The sequence below is a fragment of the Echinops telfairi genome, unplaced genomic scaffold (assembly GCF_000313985.2).
Source record: "Echinops telfairi isolate 266 unplaced genomic scaffold, ASM31398v2 ScPeMD7_7475;HRSCAF=8513, whole genome shotgun sequence".
NCBI lineage: Eukaryota > Metazoa > Chordata > Mammalia > Afrosoricida > Tenrecidae > Echinops > Echinops telfairi.
In genome coordinates, this window is record NW_022111379.1 from 31576863 (window position 1) to 31597079 (window position 20217).

The 20217-nt window shown below is 59.4% G+C and overlaps 2 protein-coding genes across 2 annotated transcripts in view; one reads left to right on the plus strand and one right to left on the minus strand.

The window, feature by feature from the left end:
• ADAMTS7 (ADAM metallopeptidase with thrombospondin type 1 motif 7) overlaps positions 1–4185 on the plus strand; it is a 53239-nt gene extending 49054 nt beyond the window's left edge. Inside the window, 4 exon segments of the mRNA XM_004700026.2 lie at positions 462–635; positions 714–860; positions 1740–1899; positions 4043–4185. Of these exon segments, the coding sequence (XP_004700083.2) occupies positions 462–635; positions 714–860; positions 1740–1899; positions 4043–4185 (624 nt within the window).
• A 2119-nt stretch (positions 4186–6304) lies between these two features.
• The window catches only part of TBC1D2B (TBC1 domain family member 2B), a gene marked incomplete at its 5' end in the record, with an annotated part of 106262 nt that continues 92349 nt past the window's right edge, over positions 6305–20217 (minus strand). Inside the window, 4 exons of the mRNA XM_004699720.2 lie at positions 6305–9416; positions 13014–13135; positions 13619–13804; positions 19213–19330. Coding sequence (XP_004699777.2) covers positions 9221–9416; positions 13014–13135; positions 13619–13804; positions 19213–19330 — 622 coding nt within the window. The remainder of the gene's footprint in view (positions 9417–13013; positions 13136–13618; positions 13805–19212; positions 19331–20217) is intronic.

Here is a 20217-nt window from a genome sequence, read left to right on the forward strand (position 1 = left end):
TCACCCTCCACGGCCTTACACTGGCCCTTTTGAAGTCTGGGAGTCACTGTTTCTCTGGTCTGACCCGCCCCCACGCTCCTGTAGCACCTCCTCGCTCTCTGCACCTGCACCCCCTCCTAAGGGTTTAGGTCACATCTGCTTACCCTCGCCCCCATGGCAGCCCTGGTCACTTCTTGGGCTCTTCTGGGCCGTGCCCCTGGCTCTTGTACTGACTGAAAGGGTAGCAGTTTGAAGCCACTCTGGCCTGGTACGCGGCTTCTGTAAAGTGGGGGGCCCAGGACTCCCCGAGGAGCAGCTCTGCTCTGTTACAGGGTCACCGGGGTCAGAACCAGCACAACAGCGACAAGGGTTTTGGGATCTTTTGAGGGGGCGGGGGTCAGGGGGCCCCACTGCCTGCCCTGCCACATCCATTCCCCAGCACACACAGGGCTGTGGACACATGTCTGTCCCTCGGCCCCCAGTGTTCCCGAAGCTGTGGCAGTGGCTCCTCAGTGCGGGATGTGCAGTGTGTGGACACAAGGGACCTTCGGCCACTTCGGCCCTTCCACTGCCAGCTTGGGCCTGCCAAGCCGCCCGCCCGGCAACTCTGCGGCACTCAGGACTGCCTCAGCTGGTACACCTCCTCCTGGAGGGAGGTGAGCCTCGGGGCCGGACGGGGCGGGGGTGGAGCATCCTCAGACCCTCGCCACACCCTGTCCCCCTCCTGCCCCCAGTGCTCCGAGCCCTGTGGTGGGGGAGAACAGCAGCGCCTGGTGACGTGCCCAGAGGCGGGCCTCTGTGAGGAGGTGCTGAGACCCAACGCCACTCGACCCTGCAACACCCACCCCTGTACCCAGTGGGTGGTGGGTCCTTGGGGCCAGGTGAGCTGAGGCCTGGGGCAGGGGCTCAGAGGGCAGCTTGAGGGGTGGTTTGTTCACTGAGCCGTGAGTAGGACTGAACATCGGCTGTCTCTGGCTCCGCGGGCAGGGCCGGCCGGCCGAGGAGGGGCTCTAAGGCGAGGCCTGCCTGGGGAATCAGTGCTGGAAAGGGCAGGAATAAAGGACTGGCAGATGCAGAGTCGCGAGCCGGGATGAAGAACTTGGGGTGCTCAGGGAACCGTGCCAGAGGGTGTGGGTGATAGGCCAGCATGACCGCAGGGGCGGATCTCCATGGGCTGGTCAGAATGCTTTCCTGGCAGCCCTATTGGGGGCCCGGGTCCCTCCGTTGTGTGTCCTGAGCTGGGCCCTGGGGGCTTGTCCCACTGGTTGTCGGAGTGACCAGGCCAGCACTTGATCTCTCTCTCTCTCGTGGGAGAGAAATGACACTGTCTTGCCAGGCCTCTGTTTTCTCATCTGTGAAGTGAGGCTAGCGGGTGGGGGAGCCTGTGAGGGGAAATGAGGCAATCCAACCAAGTCCTTAGCATAGGGCCTGGCACCTGGGCAGGCGACCCTGGCACAATTAGCTTTGGGACTTAAAGCCACAGCCAATCTGAGAGCAATGCTTGACTCAGGCTGGGCAGCCGTGAGAGAAGCTTTCTCCTGCCATTCCCGTGGCCTCATGGAGCCTCCGCCCCTGGTCCTGGGGCCCTGGAGTGCCTCTGTCCACATCTCTGCATCCAGGCTCTGTTACGGAGACCCCTGTGTGGGCTGGCAGCTCTGTACCCCAGCTCACCTCTGCTGCGGCCAGCAGGAAGGGGTGTCAGCAGTGACCGCCTCGGGGCTGGCTGAGGTGGGGCCCTGACTCCTGCCCACTTCCCACAGTGTTCAGCCCCTTGTGGTGGTGGCGTCCAGCGGCGCCTGGTCAAGTGCGTCAACACCCGGACGAGACTGCTGGAGGACAGCGACCAGTGTAGCCATGAGGCCTGGCCGGAGAGCACCCAGCCGTGCAGCACCCAGGACTGTAAGCTCCCAGAGCCCCCACGTGAGTGCTTCCCCATCCTGCGCTTCACTTTGTGGGGGGCAGGGGTAATCAAGTCACTGCCCCTGAGCACTGCCCAGCTCCCTCTGGGGTCTGGGCTCAGGGGCCACAGATGCTGGGACTCTGCTAGGAACTGGGCCAGTGGGGTCCCGGCCATGCCGGCAAGAGAAGGCGGCTCTCCTTGGCTGTACGGGGCAGAGTCAAAGGAGCGGCCTCGGCCACCAAGCTGCTCTGTGATGTCAGGCAAAAGCTCTTTTCTTCTGGGCCCCAGTTAGCCCTCACAGGGAGGCCAGGGGTGTTCTCAGGGCAAAAGCCAAGCCTGGCCGCGCCTTTTCGCTTCCTCTGGCCTGGCCCCCTCCCCGGCCAGAGGGCTTCCCAGAGTGAGCAGCAGAGCCACAGGACGGGGGCTGACTCTTAGGCTCTCAGTGGCTTCCTGGCCAGCTGGTTCCTCCTGGCAGGCAGGGCCTGAGCCAGAGGTACCTCGCACGGGGAGACACTCCCTCTCTCTCTTCCTTTCTCACACTCAGGCCACCCTCCAGCAGTGCAGCAGGGAGGCGTCCCGCTGCCCTGAGCTCACACCTGTGGAGCAGCTGAGACTCCGCTTCTTCCTGCACAAAGGAGCTGACACTAGCCCGGGGTGCTGGTGGGGAGAGCAGTGAGGTCTGGGGTGGGTGCCAGTACAAGGGCCCCCAGGAGAGGTGCCTCAGGAGAAGCTGGCTGGCCCCTCCTCACTGCCCCCCACACGTGGAGATCACGGGCCAGCCAGGGGCTGCCTCTGTGACTGAGTGCCAGGAGCACAGCTGGGGAACACGGTGGCCTCCTCACCGTTAGCCCCTCCACGAAGATTGTCGGGGGCCCGCGGTCTGGTGCTCGGGGCCCATACGATCTGCCCAGTTTCCCCTACTCCTTCTCCCTATCGTGGTTATCCTTGCAGGCTGCTGGCCCCTTAGCAGCCCTCACTCAGGCCCAGAGTGGCACTGCCTTGCTGAGAGGCAGGGGACCCGCCTGCCTCCAGTGTCCTCTCCTCGGGGCCTGGTGTGTGCCACCTGCCCGCCCTCTGCCCCCCGCACCTGCCTGCCGGGCTCTGAGGAGAGGTGAGGCATGAGGCCCTTGGGTGGACAGGCTGGAACCACGAGATTCCCGATTTGTAAGGTCTCCCAGGATGTCTGTCGGTGGGCTAGAGGGAGGGGACTTGGTGGTCAGGGGCTGGACTGCCAGCCACCCCACAGGAGAGGGTGAAGGGGCAGCTGGGGGGATGGTCTCGAGGCCCGGAGATGTCAGGACGTTTGCATGGCTGTGTGAGATGGGAGGCCTGGGGACTCCGGATGTGTGGTCACCGGTGAGGTGGCTGATGGCACTGTCACATCTGTTCGCCCCCAGGAGGCAGGAGAGGAAGCTGAGGCCCGAGGTCACAGCTGGGCTGGGATGCAGGTCTGGAGATGGGCAGGGTGGAGACCTGCTGCTGCCTCTTGTACTCTGCCGGCCCCTGGGGGTGTCCTGGGCCCAGGGCTGCCTCTGCCCTCCCTCTCCAGAGGTCTGGGCCGCTGTGAGCCGGCACTACAGGCAGCTGGGGGCTGTCAGCACTGTGGGAGCCAGATCAGGAGCCTGGAAGCAAGCCGCTTCCCAAAATAGCACTGGTCACCGCAGGACAGGAGGCCCCACCAAGCCCAGTTCCCCAGCACAGCCCTCAACTGTTGGCCCCTCCCCGGGAGCCAAACCTTGGTTCCTGCCGGGGCCTCACTCCCTCTTGGCTTCAGTACCTAGCTGAGAAGTTGGGGTACAGGGGGCTGGCCCAGGACTGGAAGCTGGAGTTGGGAAGGGCCCTTGTGGCTGGATGTGGGGCTGGGCCAGTGCACTGGGCACAGGGTAGGTGGTAGGGTGGGAGCTGAAATGTGCCAGAGCCTGGGAGGGATGGGGTGGCATGGTGCAGGCCCCTAGATGAGCAGGAGGGTCACTCTGCAGACCCCTGGTGAGCCCAGCCCAGATTCAGATGCAGGGGTCCAGAATGATGCAGGAGGCCAGTGAGGGGGAAGGGACAGGTAACACCCAGGGTGCAGGGGGGAGGGCTGGCCCAAGTCCTCCCCCATCCCCCGCTCGCCTGCCCCTGACACCCTTTCTCCGCCACGCCCCGCCCCGCCCAGCCCAGGCTGTGAGCGCGATCGCCCGTCCTTCACTTTCTGTGAGACGCTACGCCTCCTCGGCCGCTGCCACCTACCCACCGTCCGCAGCCAGTGCTGCAGCTCCTGCCCTCCGCCTGGCCGCGGCCACCAGCGGGTGGCCCACCACTGACCCTCGCCGGCCCGCTGCCCACCCACACACAGACCTCAGCGCCTCTCGCGGCCGCGGAGCCCCGCCCCGGCGCCCTCCTGGTGCTACCCCGGCCGGCCTGCCACTGTGCGGGCTGGGAACCCGTGCTCCTCAGAGATCGTATTTTTGTATTGTAACAGTATGGGTAAAACTTATTCTAATAATAATTATTATACTATTATACATAAGCGAGCAGACTGGTCCAAACTACAGCCTGGCTTCAGCTTTGATTTGGGTGTGGAAACCCATGTCCCCGCTGGTCCACCTGCCCGAGACCCAACCACTCAGCTGCTGTCTTGCATCCACTCCTGTGAGGTAGCTTAGCAGGAGGGTCATGAGGGCAAAGCACCCACCCAAGAGGAGGGGGCTTCCTGGAGGAGGCGGTCTCTGCAGGGTCTCAAAGAACTGGAGAATAGGGGGCAGGTGTCCTGTCTCGCGTCACCAGCTGGGCCTGAGAGTCCACTCCGTCTATGGAGTAGCTTGCTACGCCTCCGTGGGCCCCCACTTAACCGACTCCTTCATCTTCATGGTCAAGGGCAGGGTCTTTGAATGTGTCCCCACTGATTCCTGGGGTCACTGAAGTCCAGCTGCCCAGTACCTGCCCACACACAACCCCTCCCACACCTGTACAATCTGGTCCATGGAGCCACACCGCTGTGAACGCCAGCCTGGAGACCAGCGACAGCTCTAGGACAAGGATGGGTCTGCTCACAACCCACTGACTGCTCTGGCCCCCAGGCCTCCGCTGCCCAGCGGGCACAGGGCTACGTGCTTTGCTCAGTAGGGACTTTGTGCTGAGGGTTGGGGAAAGAGCCAGAGCACGTGGGGTGTCTGTAGCCCGTCCGGCATGATGGTGTTACAAGCCTTCTGAGCCCTCTCTGCAGTGTGTGGGTGGGGCAATCTGGTGTGAGAACCCTCCCCTCAATGCCCACCAGCCCCAAGGATTGGCCAGGGTCAGGGTGGGGAAGTCCAGACTCCTCCCTCCCTCAAGAAGTGGCCCTTGCCCGCTGGGGGCTGTCTTCACTTCTCTGGCTGCAAACCTTGGACTCCTGCTCCATTATCCTCCTCACAAGCCCTCCTCCACGCTGTCAGGGCAGGTTCCGAGTACCGGGCTGGCCAGAGCCACTGCGGGTGCAGGTCAGTCGCAGCCCAGCTCAAGTGGGGGCCCTGGGTGTATGTGCCTGGTGGCCTAAGGGCCATGTAGCCAGGATTGAAGGCTGGGCAGGTGTGCTGATGCAGATCACTGAGAGCCACCCCTGGGGTACTGAGACTTCACAACCAGGCTATCTATCCCGGCTGTGCGTGTTCAGCTGCCCTGCATGCCATGCTCCGTCTTCAGAGAAGCTGGAGCCTCTGAGGGGAACTGGCCCACACTAGGCCTTGCACCCCTCTCTGCCTCTGCCCTCTGAGCAGGCAGGACAGCCCAGCACAGGCCCTCTGGATGGACTTGGAGGGACGGACAGGCTGTCACAAGCTCGAGTGGCCCAGAGCCCCCCTGGCCACACCATTGTCTGAGGTTGAAGAGCAGGGTAGCAGCAGGCTGGCTTGTTTCCTGTCTGTAGCCTGGCTGGGCCAGGGAGGCCCTGGGGACCCATCACTGAGTAATGGCGTCCTAGGCCTGAGCCAGCCAGAGCTGCTAAGGGTGGTAAGCCCTGACCAAAGGCAGGTAAGGAGCAGTTCCCTGGCCCCTAACACTCCACACTGGGAGGGGCGGAGCTCTTGGGCTCATATGCTGTGTGACCCCAGGAAGCCCCAGTCACACCGGACCAGGGCTCTGGCTATCTGGGAACCTGCTGGAGCTGCCCTTGCGCCACCTCCCTCTTGTGGAAAGACATTTGGTCTTAATCATCCTCGTGTTTTTCCGACGATGGGGGGCAGGGGTGTGGTGTCCTCAATGGCAGCTGGGCTGAAAGGCAAACAAGCCATGACTCAGGCAGGCGCCTCACAGCTGCTGGCCAGAGAGGTGTCTGCCACTCGAGGTCCACTCAGCCCAGCACCGAGCAAGGGAACCCCCAGCTGGCATGTGGAAGAGGTCCCGTCCTCCCCACCCCCCTCCCCAGGCTCTGGGGCTTAGCCCCGTTACAAGGAGTAATAGCAGGTCTGGCTGGAACATAATACAAATTAGTAGTTTATTTCTTCCTTCAGGATTATGATTCTAAAAGACCAGCACTGGAGCTGCTGCGATATAAAAGTGTGTATGTGTGTGCGTGTGCGGAAGGGGTCCTTTGGCACTGTTCCTGTGAGAGGCTCACCCACTCCTACCCCCCCAAGGGCATCCGGGCAGGCCCAGCTTGGGGGTTGGGCCCTGGGAAGGAAGGCAGCCATGGCTGGGGGTCTGTGTGAGGACAGGCCCACACAGCGGTGTGTTCACTCAGAGATCGGGACTGTGCTTGATCTTGCCGCACTGAAGCCAGAGCTGTCTCTAGGTGTCTGTCCATCCGCCGTCCTGGCTGCCAGAAGCAGCACCTGGCCAACCTGGGGTCCGATGGTGGGCTGGGGAGAGTGAGGGGGCGGCCAAGGCTGGAGGTGGGTGATGGCCCGGAGGGAGAGTGGCTGGAGCTGTCCTTCACAGCACACGGACACACGCGTTCGCACATGCACACACACAGAGTTGTTACACAGAGTGGACGTACACAATGTAAGAAAACCTCGATAAAATAGAGCCTATAAAAATATAAACTGTAGTGAAAATATACAAAAGTATAACATGTGGTCAACCCATTAAAAACAAAATCCCATCTACGAACAAGCGGGCAGTGGCCCTGGGCCCTGGGATGGTAGTGGGCATGGCACGCAGGCTGCCTCTGGGCCCCTGCCCCACTCGGAGAGGCCCACCTTGCAAGGCACCAGCCTGGTGATGGGCCGGGGCAGCAGCTGCAGCAGCGTCAGTCAGGAAGGGCACACAGCCTGGGGGCCAGTGGCAGTCCGGCATCACAGGGCCACAGAGGACATGGAGCAGCCTGTCTCCCCAGTGGGGGGCGAGCAGCGTTGGCTCACACCAGGGACCAGACCCTATGGTTACATGGGACAGTCAGCCGCATGCTGTGTCCCCAATCCAGAACCAGAGCTCGGCTCAGCATGCACTCCCTCCAGGAAGGAGACCCTCCTGGCTGCATTCTTCTCTGCCCACTGGCAGAAATGGCCCTGATATGCTGACACCCCGCTGTCACTTACAATGGAATGGCAGAAACTAGGGCTTCCAGCCACCTGGGCAGGCCCCCAATCAAGTGCTTTTAAGATACATCTCAGAGCTGCGGGGCCCATTCCTAAAGGTCACTTTAGCTGGAATGTTCCAAGGGCCCAGCCCAGTCCTCTTGCCCCTCCCTCAGCAGTCATTGCCCTAGGCCACAGCTGTCCTCTCCTTACATCAGGGGGAGGGATTGGGGCTGCGGTTGTGTGTGTGTGTGTGTGTGTGTGTGTGTGTGTGTGTGTGTGTGTGTGTGTGTGTAGGTGTCTCCTGGTCCCAGCAGCCACAAGGAGGTCCCCCTCAAGGTCCTGTGAACAGCAGTGAGACATCAGCATAGTGCCTCCTTGCTGCAGGGCAGACCCCACCCACAAAGGAACTCTCTTAAGTAGTTGACCTCAAATGGCCACTCTCCCAAACAAACAAAAATCATAAAAAGAAAAAAAGACCCCTGTGTCTGACCCCTGGAGACAGACAGAGGCTTGGGGCTGTGTACTTTCAGCCCAGCAGTCCCTTCCCCACAGCCATCAGGTCACCCGCTGAACTGGACTATGAGGGGCGCTCAGCCCAGCAGGCTCAAGGACTTTCTTGGCTCTCAGTGGGAAGTTGACCGTGAAAAATAACAAAATTCACACTTACCAACAGAAGCGGAAAAAAAGCAGCACATCTCGAGACACCGTTTCCCTTCTTGTCTGAGTGTGCATAACACACACCGGCTAAGGGCTCTCCTCACCTCTGCCAGGCAGTGAGGACTGCCACCTGCCATCTGGTGGGTTCAGGCAGCACTGCGCCCGAAGGCACACCAGGTGGAGCATCTCGGGGCTCCAAGGGGAGTGCTTGGAGAGTGTCCAGAACATGCCTGGCAGCCCAATGGGCAGGGGCCATGGGGCCCTCACAAGTGGGCGCCATGTTTGGCTTGAGGGGGTGGGTAAGGTTGCTTCTGGGCTACTGTGGGGAAGGGGCATGCGGGAGAGCTCACCAAAGCCTTGGCCCAGGGAAAGGTACATAGGGGCCAGGGGACCTGCAGTGGGCCTGCCCCTCACTCCTGTCCCGCCAGGTGGAGGAGACAGCCAAGAGCAAGGTTGTGGGGCTGCTCAGTGTGCAATGCCCCACCCTCACACCCCCACCAACCACGACTGCCCCAGGGCAGGCCCTGCGATGACCCACAGGCCTTCTCTGAGGCCTCCTCAAGTGGAAGAGACGCCCACAGACCCCTGGGTCAGCTCTCAGCTGGGGCAGAGAGCAGGCGGGGGTGGAGGTGGGCGGCTGATGAGTCAGTGGGGACGTCTAGAGGGCACGGGGCCACGTTTTGAAGGTGTTCAGGGAGAGCAAAAGCTAATCCAGGACTGGGCAAAGCAGACAGCTCGAAGCCCCCAGAGGCAGGGCCACCGGCCATCTCTGAACAAGGGATGTGCTTGCTTTTTCCACGCACCTGTGCACCGCAAGCAGCCCCAACCTGGCCCAGGAGGTCTGAGCACAGTGGGCAGTCACGTGCACACACACGCACCCACACATGCATGGCTGCTGCCACATACAGGGGACAGCACTCAGGGACCGGCCCTGCCCAGTAGGCTTCCTAGGTGGGAGGACCCCTGGGCAGCCAACAGACGCCACACAGGGCAGCCAACATTTCATGAGGGCCGGAAATCAGGACCGTGAACCTTGTCAGCGGCTGTAAACGAGTTGCCCACCCAACTGCCTGAGAGGGAGAGCAAGTGCTGGGTGGCCTTGGGAGATCCCGTGGCAGGCAGAGGTGGCGCCGCAGCTCCCGGCAGCAGGCTTTGGCGGTGAAGACGACGCGAGCACATCCTGGTTTGGGGGAGGGGCGTCCACTCAGGTGTCTTCCTCCTCGTCGCTGACCAGCTCCCCCTTGTCAGGGCTGGTGTCCCGCTCCCGCAGGAAGTCCTCCCGGATGGCCTCCAGCTCTGTCAGCTCCAGCCTCACCTTCTCCAAGTGGTAGGTGCGCCGGTTTCGGATCTGGCGCAGAGGGAACGGGTTCAGGTCGCCAAAGGAGATGCTGATCAGCTTCCTGGCGGGAGGCAGGGCAGAGACGGGGTGAGTGGGCGCCTGTCCTGGACTTAGATTCTGTCTCTGTCCCACCACGGGCGAGGTAGAGCACAGACCTGCTCTGGGCTCCGATCTCTCACTGTGCACTGGGGACAGCAGGGGCCGACTGAACAGGGAGGCGCCAGAGCCCAGGCAGACACCACCACAGGGTCAGCCCATTGGCAGGCGCAGTGACGAGTGTGTGCAGATAACTGGGGGGCGTGTTTCACCTCGCCCTGTCACAGCACCAGTCTGAAAACCCACGCGAACTTGCTCCCAGCCACTGATCAACGGTGTAAAAACAGAACCAGTGTCGTCGCTGAATGGTGGATTGGGGTCACTAACTGGGTTGGTCACACTGGTCTCTGGGGTGGGGTGGGGTGGGGGAGTGGCCCCCAGAGGCTTCATTCCCAGAGAGGCTGGCTGTGTTGACACAGAGATGTCCCCAGGGACGTCCTGGTGTGCGGCAGACACACGATGCTCTGCCGTTAAGCTACTCCAGACGTGGGAAGTAGCTAGAGGCACACACATGGACACAAGTTAGCCCACCTGCCGCCTTTGGTAAGCATCAAGTCCCCACTGCTTACATGTCTGCCCCCAGCCAGAGGTTCTCCCGAAATGCGAAAGGGCAGAAGGGTCCGCTGTTCGGGCCCAGTCCCCGGGCGAGGAGGCAGCCCAACAGCGAGGTCTAAGCAGGGCTGGCCTGGCGCGCAGCGCTGCCTCTGCCAGTGCGGCTGAGGGGGACGGCGTGAACCCACACGCTGGCGGGCTGCGGACCAGGAGCGCACCCACTGCCATGCCCCTGCCACAGCCTGCGGGCTCCACAACCTGGAGCCCTCCCACGCCCACCGCTTTTGTGACCGTGAGCTCCGGCTGCAAGTCCTGAGGGAAGGCACCAGGGGGGGGGCACTCGGGGACCTGGACACTGCCCCTCCAGAGATGAGGGGACAATGCTTAGTAGCCCACAGCTCCCACAGGGGCAGCTAGAGAGACGGGCTTAACCTCGTTTAATGCATCACGCCCTGCCCTTGGCCTCACTGGGAACCATGAGCCCGGGAGTGGGGCCAGGCACCTCCATTCTTTTTTCTTCAATAACTTACTTTTTGCTGTTGTTGACACGGCACCGGGCAGAACATAAATCAATCCACAATCCCTGTGTGTTCGGTGCAAACCTCCTCACCCTCCACCCTTGTGAACAGAAATTTGCTGCCTGCAGCCATCTGCACTGTTAAATGACACCCGGTGGGCCTGGCCCTTGGTGAAGCCCTGACAAGGCCTGGACAGGCCCTTGCTTTCCAAGACAAGCCAGCAGAGGCCATACCGGAACCGCACAGGAGAGGGCGCTGCAGCACCACACAGCTGGGCAGTGCTGGGAGGGGTAGAGCAGGACCTGCACTGTGGCGCATTTAGAACCACTTTAGGAGTGAGGGAGGTGGTGGGAAGCTCACCAAGTCTGGGGGCGCTCGGGATCTGCGGGAAGTTAGCACGAAGCAGGTCACTGTAGTTGGTGTGGTAAACAGGGGGTTTCTTAAAAACCCACTCCCAGTACAAGACCCTCCAGTGAGTGACGTTTCCAGGACACCAAACGTGGCCTGGCCCAGCATGTCCTGCTCCACTGTCACCTCACTGGCACCAGAACCACAAAGCGCAGCATCTGAAGGTGGTCGGGGACACACACACACACACACACACACACACACACCACCCCCATCCCATCCCACCCCCACCCCACCCCCGTCTCAGCCCTGGCCAGCTTCAGCTGCTCCTCACCCAGCCAGTCCTGAGGAGGGTGCTTCCTGGGCTAGCTCATGGAGCTCAAGAGGGCCAGGCCGAGTTTTGCAGGAAGCTTGTGGGAGTTTTTCAGGAAATCCATCAAATGGGTCCTGATGAGCATTTTAAACATGACACAGGACTTAGTGAAAAGCCACCACATGTGCTGCAGGGGCCCTTAGCTACACACCCTCTAATACGTGTGTCCTAGGTCACAGCCCCAAACAGTTCAAAACCAGGCTTAGGCCCTCAGTGTCTCTCAGTGACCAGCGGCGGGCTTTCTGCTCCTGGAAAGAGCTACCGTCTGGGAAACGCTCAGGGGCGGTTCTACTGTCCCCTAGGGTCACCATGAGTCAGCATCGACTCGATGGCATGAGTTTGGGTTTGTTCTTGGTGATGGGTTTGGTGGGGGTCATGGGTATGCAAAGTCGGGTGCAGGGGACGGCAGCCTATGCACGCTGGCATCCTCACGTCACCACCACCTTGAGAGCTGGGAACATGGGGCCATCACACAGCCACAGCAGCAGCAGGTCTGCAGACACCGACTGCACAACCCTGTGGTTGTGCAGAAGCACCTGGCCCAGCCTACAGCCACCTCTTGTGTTCTAGGGGGCAGTGGACAACAAAAGCACTGAGAACAGGCCAGGACCATGTGGCTGGGGAGTGGGGGGTGGTTCCAGGGTTCCTGAACACCCAGCTGTGTAGGCCAGAGACCTAGGGGTCTCCTATGTTCAAATTCTCCTTCCACGCACTCTTCAACAGACCTCTCCACCTCTGGGGGCACCACCTCTCTCACCTGGACCCAGAACAGCCACCCCACCCCATCTCAGCTACCAGTGCTGCCCCAGTCTGACATGCCCGTCTACTGTGGCCCACTCGGCAGTAGCTCTGGAGCACTCTCGGGACAGGGCACAAAGTCTTGCCCAAGGTCTACCAGGGCTGTAACAGCCCAGCCTCCAGCCCAGCCCTTCTCTGTCCCCTAGGGAGCTGGGGCCGGCCTGCCAGACCCACTGCTGTTACTGTCACTGTATGCTACCCGAGACCCTGAATCAGAGCCAACACCCACGGGACGCCCTGCTGCAGTCTCTATGGGGCAGGTCACCAGGCCTCCCTCCCATGGGATCCTGGCTGGACCAGCACTGCCAGCCTTCCGGTTTCACGGTCTCAGCACCATCAGGGTCCCTTTGAGGCACATCTGCGGTTCCACAAGCACCCTCAGCTCTCATGGCTCTGTGCCACTATGCCTGATGCCTCTCTGCCCAGCCCAGCTTGTCCTCACTGTCTCCCTCCAGCTGACCCTGCTGGTCACAGCCTGCGCTTCCCGACTGCAACTGAGCTAATGGTGCTGGGAACCTTTGTCCCACAAGTTTTCCAAGGATGTTCCTGCTCTATTCTGCCCTGTGCTCAGCACACAGTAGGCACTGGACCAATGCCTGCCAGACAAATGCCAGTGTTGCTTCTGGCTCTTGGGACGAAGGTTAAAGGCAAAACCATCCTTTGCTCTCAGCCTCCCTGGTCTTGGGGAGCCCCTGGCGCTCAGAGCTCCATACGTCTCAGTCAAGCATGCCGAGGCCGGGCTGCCACTCTGGTGTCTAGGAAGAGCACCATGCTGGGCTGCTAAGCACAAGGGCAGCAGCTGGACCCCACCAGCCCCTGCCCACTGGTAGAAAGCTGCGGCAGTCTGCTCCCATAATAAAGGTTTGCCAGTCTCCAAACCCCACGGGGCACTCAACACCCCCCCCCCCAATCTTTACAGGCTCGTTGTGAGTCAACACGGGGTTTGATGGCTCAGAATCCCTCAGGGACTCACCGAGCATCTAGAATAGTGCGTGTGAAGTAACGGAGATATTTGAATATGGACATCGAGTCTTGCAGTTTCAGGATCTCTTCTTCCTTGTATTTGAAAAGCGCCAGAGCGAAACGGAAAATCACCTGTGGGACGGGCAGAGCAGCTCATCAGCGGAGACCAGCAGCACAGCCCAGCACAGCTCCAGCACCACCCCCTTCCCCGGGGCAGCATGGCTAGCAGGGGTGGGGGCACCCCCAGGGAGCTCCTGACCTCAGGCAGAACCACCACCCCCAGAAGGGACAGGAAACGAACAAATAAAAAATGGAATCCTCTAGGGCTCCGCCCACAACCCTGCCGCCAAGATCAAACCGCTTCTGTACAGAGTACACGCTCATGGGACACGTTAAGATTCAGCTTACATTTCTAGTCCGCAAAGGACAAGGACTTAGAAATCATTTTAAAATATAACCAGAATCAAGGATTCTGAATTGGAGGTAGTTCCAGAGGCAATCTGTGCCCGTCCAGAGGGCGGTGGGAGCCCTTACAGGTGGGCCAGCCCCTCGGCCACCAATGACGCTGCCCAGAGTCACCACCTGTGAACAGTAAGTAGCGTGGGGCACACACACCTTAGGTCCCTCGTACAGGAAGGAGTCCCATATTTTAAAGAGAATGTCACTGACGACACTGTCCACAAACAGCACCAGAAACCAGTTGAACGTGATGAGGGTGTAGTCAACTCTGTACTGTTCAAAGTGGCCGTGCAGGCGAGGCAGCTTCTCGCTCAGGAGGTCTCGGAACACCCGCTGGTCCACCTGGAGGGAGAGCCAAGAGCAAAGGGCATGGGGCCCAGCACTCGGCCAGCCACAATGCCCGTTCCCCACGCTCACTGGGTCCCCCTGCTGTGCTCGCACAGAAGGCCCTCATCAAGCGCCCCTGATGGGCAGGACCTTCCTGTAAGGCCCGGGGCATTAACAGCCGTAGAACCTGTCAGCAAGTACGTGCAGCACTGGGAGAACAGCATACAAAGGCCCATGAATGGAGCCTGGACAGGTGCCCTTCGTGAGCCCACAGAGAGTGGCATCAGCGGGGTCCAGTCAGTATCCACCGGCCGGTATGACTGGACTCTTCGTAGTCTACCTAGAGGTGATGGTTCCACGGAAGCACGGCCTGGCAACCTGTTTCTTTGAGTATCACAGCCAAGAAAACCCTGCCACCCGGGGGTCACCATGAGTCTGCACCGACTCAATGGCATTTTGAAGTTACTTCTTAAGGAGGGCAGTCAGGGCAGCAAGGATTCTGGAGTCAGGTGGTACTGAATCTGAATCTCAGCTCGATCACTCAGAGCTGGGGGGGGTGCTGCCAGCAGGTGAGGTTCTGAAAGCTCTGTGCTGGGGACGCGCTGCGGACAGCTGCTGTGGGGAGGGCGGGGCCTTCAGAAAGCACCCTGTGCAGCACACCTAGGGCGACAAGTGGTTCTGACTGCGCTTTGGCCACCCAGGGAGGAACACAGTGCAGCTCAAGGAGTTGAAAGACCAGTGGGAAGACCAGAAAGATGGCTAATTCTAGCAACTGCATCGAGGGCCCCAGTCTGTGTGCTCACAGGGCATCATGGGAGCCCACAGAGGGGCCCCGACCAGGCCTAGAGACTAGCCCGCAGGAACCAGAGGAAAGGGGAGGGCAGTCAGCAAAGCTGGTTCGGAGGCCAGAATGTCACCGAGAGCCAGGACATCATCTTCCAGGCAGAGGCTGGCCCTGGCTCTTTTTCTCTGACCAAGAAAAACCTGCTATTGACAGTCACCAGTCAAGGCTTTACTTGTGTGTACCTATGCAAAACACAGATGCATGCACATGCTGGGCTGGTGGGGACTCCAGCCTCGGTCTAGGAGGAGGGGAGGAAGGCAGGCAGGATGGAGGGCACGAGGGCTCAGGCCTATTGTGGAGGTAGAAACCCTACTGGGGGCAGCTGAGGTCAAGGAAAGGAGGTGCTTCTGATCTGAAGCAGAGGAGGGAAAGGTCCCCTGAGTCCAGATCACAGGAGGAAGGGCTGGACTGCGAGAGCGAGTGTGGGACACGCTGGGACCTGAGGGGCATCTCCCCCGGGCTCCCCAGGGGCTGAGGCTCCGTGGGAGACCAGGCTGGACAGAGATGTCACCACAGGGCAGCATCACCTGAGCAAGAATGAGCTGGGCCGAGGAGAGCAAGCCTCTGAGGCACGGGGCTTGGCGTGGAAGCCTCACAAATTGAGGCACAGGAGAGAGGGCGCTCCACGTGGAAGAAGAAGAGACACCCACTGCACCAGGAGGCCATGGAAGTGGACACCAAGTCCTCTCCTGGGTAGAGCGGCTCCCGCCCTTCTGCAGGGCTCGTGAGCTGGTTCCAGAAAATAGGAAGATGCTCACATCCTATAGCAAATCTGCTCCTAAGAACACATTCCAGAAATTCCTGCAAAACTTCCAGTTGCACATCAGTCAGTTTAGGGCTAAAGTTGAGACAATTCTTGGGATTCCTGGGACACTGAGATACCTAAACAATCTACAACTTAATCAAAATCAATTTTGTTTCCTCATGGAAATTGTTTTTCTTTAAAGGCTTAACAAAAATGTGTGTGTATGTGTATGTGTGTGTGTGTATGAGAGAGAGAGAGAGAGACAGAAGAGAAGGCATGGTTAAATAAGTGTAGGTGGGCCTTACAAACTGGAGGCTAGATGTTTTAAATGCAAAACAATAGCTAAAAATATCATTAAAATAATGACTGAAAGTTGCAAATCTGCCCTATGGTGCAGAAAGGACAACACAACATGCAATTCTATGTAGAAATATGTATTTTGGACCCTTTCTGGGAAAGAAAAAAGGCAAAAGTATAAACTGAAATTATTAATTTTCCTTAAAACTTTTGAAAAAAAACATCCAAACCCAAAAGTATAACAAGTTGTAGAACCATTCTCTAGTTGCTAAAAATGTTCACCTTCTCACCCCCACCCTACACCATAAAGTTCTAAGTGGATAAAACTCCCCAAAGCCCTTTAGAAAGCTGGGGAGAACCTCCCCACCATGCACATGAGTGACTCTGAGGACAAGCCAGGCCTGCAGGGCCTCCCTGGGAGCTCCCCTGGCAGGGAAGCCTGCTCCGCCCCCGGCCCCTCCAGCTCCTTCCCAAGGGCAGAGTCAGCACCACTCACTAGTACGGGCACCCTTTTCGGCCTGTATTTCTGGATTAACGTCTCTCCATGTTCAAACACCAGCAACAGTAGGACTACGTGCCACACTTCCCGCTTGGCACTGGCCAGTGCGGGGCATCTGGGCATGGAGGGACGATGGACCAGTGAGGCACTCTGCCTGCAGGGTCAGTCAAAATCCTGGAAGGAAGTGTAAGCTGTCCTCAACATGGGAGAAGGCCCACGTCTGGCTCTTCTCCCAACTAGGCGCAGACTAGCCACATCCCTGAGGCTGCCCGGGTGCTTGGCAGAGGGCTGGGCTTGGAGGAGGCTGCCAGGGACACACGGTCGGCTGTCTCAGCCCCTGGAGGACATGGAATGACTGTGTCATTCATCTCACTGGGCACTCACCCAAATGACAAAGTGACGGGGCAGCTGGCCAGCATCTGGACGCCGGCGGCAGCAGGCACATGGCCCTGGCAAGAGCTGTTCACCAGGCCCCTGCTCAGCTAAGCTTTCCCATGTCACCCTGGGTCAGAGGAACCAGGAGATTAAGTTGTGCAAACATCCGGGGAAATGCCAGTGCTTCCACGGAGGCCCTGAGGAAGTCTGCATGGGGAAATGCTCCCAGCCCAGAGACCCGCAGGGGGATAAAGACCAGTGAGGGGGGAAAAGAAAAGAAAAGGGGGAAAAAAAGGCCACGTGGTCAACGGCCACTCCTAGCCACCCAACAGGACCAAGAACTGCCCAGTGGGTTTCTGAGAAGCTTCATGGAAACAGAAAGCCTCATCTTCCTTCCTTGGCTTGGCTGCTGGTTTCGAACTGTTGACACCTTGGGGTTAGCAGACCAACCCATAAAGCCCACCACTCGCCACCAGGGCTCCTTGGAAGCTCCCCTGTGACTACTTAGTAGGAGCACAGGTGATTTTCAGGTTCTTCTTAATAGCGTTCTATGTTGCCTAATTCTTTTCAGCAAGTGCCTTATTTTTTTATAAGGGAGTTTACGTTTATGAGGCAGATGAACAAAATTTTTCGCCACACGCTTATAATAACAATATTATTTGCTTAGAATAACAACATTTGTTCATAATAACAATATTAATAGTAAGTATTATTGACTTTTTCGTAACACTGCGTGTTGGCTAATCTCTCTTTATTCAGCATCTAAATTCAACTTCTAGCAGTTTCTATCAAGGGGGTGTCATCCTCACCTGGCGAGTGGGGAACTGTGGCATGAAGTGGTGGGTCCAGGATCCTCCACCCAAAGGAGGGGCCTGGCTCCCTAACCATGCTCAGTGGGATTGGGACCAAGGCCACCTGAGCGTTTTCAGAACTCTCAGCTACCAGGTGCTCACGCACACAGCACACTCCCTGCCCACCCCCTCCTGCTGCTGCGCAGTTCCGACCTGACACAGCTGTGACACACACAACTGAGCCTTCTCAGGGGCCAGCTGCCATCTCTGACATCTGGGGCAGGGAACCCACAGGGGATGGCTCCATGGGGACAGCTGCTCCCGGGAGGTCAGAGCTCAGCACCATCTCTTCGTCGGCCTGCAACATTCTATGAGGAGTGGGCCGAGTGGGGGGAGCCTGGGCCCAGATCCACAGAGGCTTGTGACCACACCTGGGGCTAGTAGTGTCTCTGAGCCTCGAGGTTCTCCCCTGTGAGAGGGCGCACGATCCCTGCAGCTCACAGGGGTTCCTCCGGGAAGCTGGTGCTCTTAGTTCACGCTCTCCCTTCCTGGTGGAGAGCTCAGAGGTCAGGCATGCGTGCCCTTCTGCTGCTAGGGGCCGCCGAGCAGTGCCAGGCAAGTAGGCAGCAGAGACAGTGGTCTAGCAGGGGCTGTGGGGTGGGGGGAGGGACCCCCTGGGTCCCACACAGGCAGGCGCTGGGTTTTGCCCTGAGGCTCTGAGGAACCCTGGGACTCCAGTGAGGAGTGGCATGATTGCATCTGAGAATGGGGGTGGGGAAGGAATTGGAGAAGGCAGTCGCAAAGGTGCAGGGGAGAGGTGATGGTGACCTGGCAGGGTGAGGGATCAGAGGGCATACAAATATGAGGCCCACTAGGCAGGGGGCAGAGACCAAGCAGTGACTCCGTGGACGGAGAAGGAAGGAAAGACAAGGTTGAGTCTGGATGGGGAGCCAGAGAGATGAGCAGTGTAGCCAGTAAGGAGGCAAATCCTCTCCCAAAGGTACAAATGCAGACGTACAGGATGGGGGAACAGAAAGCACTGTACAGACCCAACAGAGGGTACTGCGTCTGGGCAGCTGACGGGGGCTGGAGGGCCCACGCTGGGAGCTGGATGGATCTGTGAGCAAGCAGCCGAGCACTGGCCCGAGGTTGGGAGAGGCGAGTGCAGACAGGGGCAGACGGCTGGACGCCACAGACGGCCAGACAGCAGCAGAGAAGGTATGTACAGAAGCCCCTGTCAGCAGCAGCCCCTCCCAGCCCAGGGAAGAGCTGGCCTGGGCCACAGGGGCTGGGGGTTCAGGACAGGGCTGCCCTAAGCACGGACACAACATTAGGGCTCTCTCAGCCCACAGCATCCCACGCTGTCTGTCCCCGGTTTCAGAGTCCTGATGTGTGAACGTGGTGTGCAGGGCTCAGACCCCCTGCTAAGGGCCCCAGCAGCTGCCCTTCTGGATCCATCACAACAGTGCTCCAAGGAGGTCCCACTGCGGGGGCACTCCTGCAGGCCCATTCCACAGGGAACCTGGGTGGATGGGCTCTTGACTGGCTTAGCTGAAACCTCCTTAGAACTGCTTCCTCTGGTGAGGAAGCCCCCGCCCCCATCACATGTCTCCTGTTCTTCTAACCCCATCCCATCGTCTCTTCCTGGAGAACCAGAGCAGATCTGCCCAGATCCCCAGTGCCCCAGGGTCCAGACTGAGCTTCCCAGAGGAGAAAGAGCTGCTGAGCAGCAAAGAGACTGTGGGGTTCTCACTGGGATTTAACAACTGACTGACTGGTTTTGCCACAGTCCACAGTCCACAGCCCACAGCCTCAGCCTGGTCTTGTCCCAGCATCCTCCAAGGGCCTGAAACACAGCAGTTTGAGAAGTACCTGGGATCCTAAAAGAGTCTTTGTGTAATAGTCCCGAGGCATGAACACTTCCACTATGGTAACCAGACACCAGAAAGCATCTTCTTGCTCCAGGTACAGGAGGGCCACCGCCACCAATCTAGGAGCAAAGGGTACAAGTTGAGCAGGAGCACCCTGGGCGCTGTCCAGCGCCATGCTCCGGCCAGTGCCGCGCCGAGTCCTCCCAGAGAGCGGGCCTGTGTGGCCCTGAGCACATGAGGCACCTTGTCCCGCCGGAGAAGCAAAGCCACACTCCCCCTGCCACGCTGTCCAACAAGGTTCAGAATGCTTCCCATTGAAGAGAAAGAAAGCGGGAGGGGTCTGTTGACATGACAAAACTGTCTGCTAATGCAGCAAATTCTGAGTGCTCCAGAGGTTCCCACAGGGCCTTTTATGGGCAAGAAACGCTGAGGCAACTGTGAGTGTGAAATGACAGATCACATGGGGGATAGAAAAAAACGTTCCCAGGATCAGCCAGCTTCCAGGCCGGAGGAGTGAGACTGGTTTGGATACAGAAACCCTTTTGGGAGGAGAGGCCCCTGGAAGGAGTGAGCCCATGGCCACCAGTGGCCTGGAACGGGGGAGGGGGGGTGAGCCCAGGCTGCCTGTGGTCTGGGGGAAAGGGGAACGCAGGCATCAGTCACTTCAGGTGTGTGTCCCAGGTGTGGTAGACGGAGAGAGTGAGCCTCGCACCCCCCATGCAGGAAACACTGCTGAAGCTCCTGCTTGGGGGCTCCCCTCCCTGACAACAGGGTAAAGATCTCGTCTCTAGTCATGGGCGGTAGGAAGGGGCTGCCTCCAGCAGGCAGAGGAGGAATGGAGAGCAGAGTGGGGCGAGCACAGGAAGGGGACACAGAAAGCACACCTCGGCCCTCAGCCACTTGGACGCCTGTCACCCCTCACTAACTGACCTGCCGCCTGAGATGGGGGGCCTAGGCCACGAGGCAGGAGAGCATTCCCCCACTGAAGTTGTGGGTGCACACACGG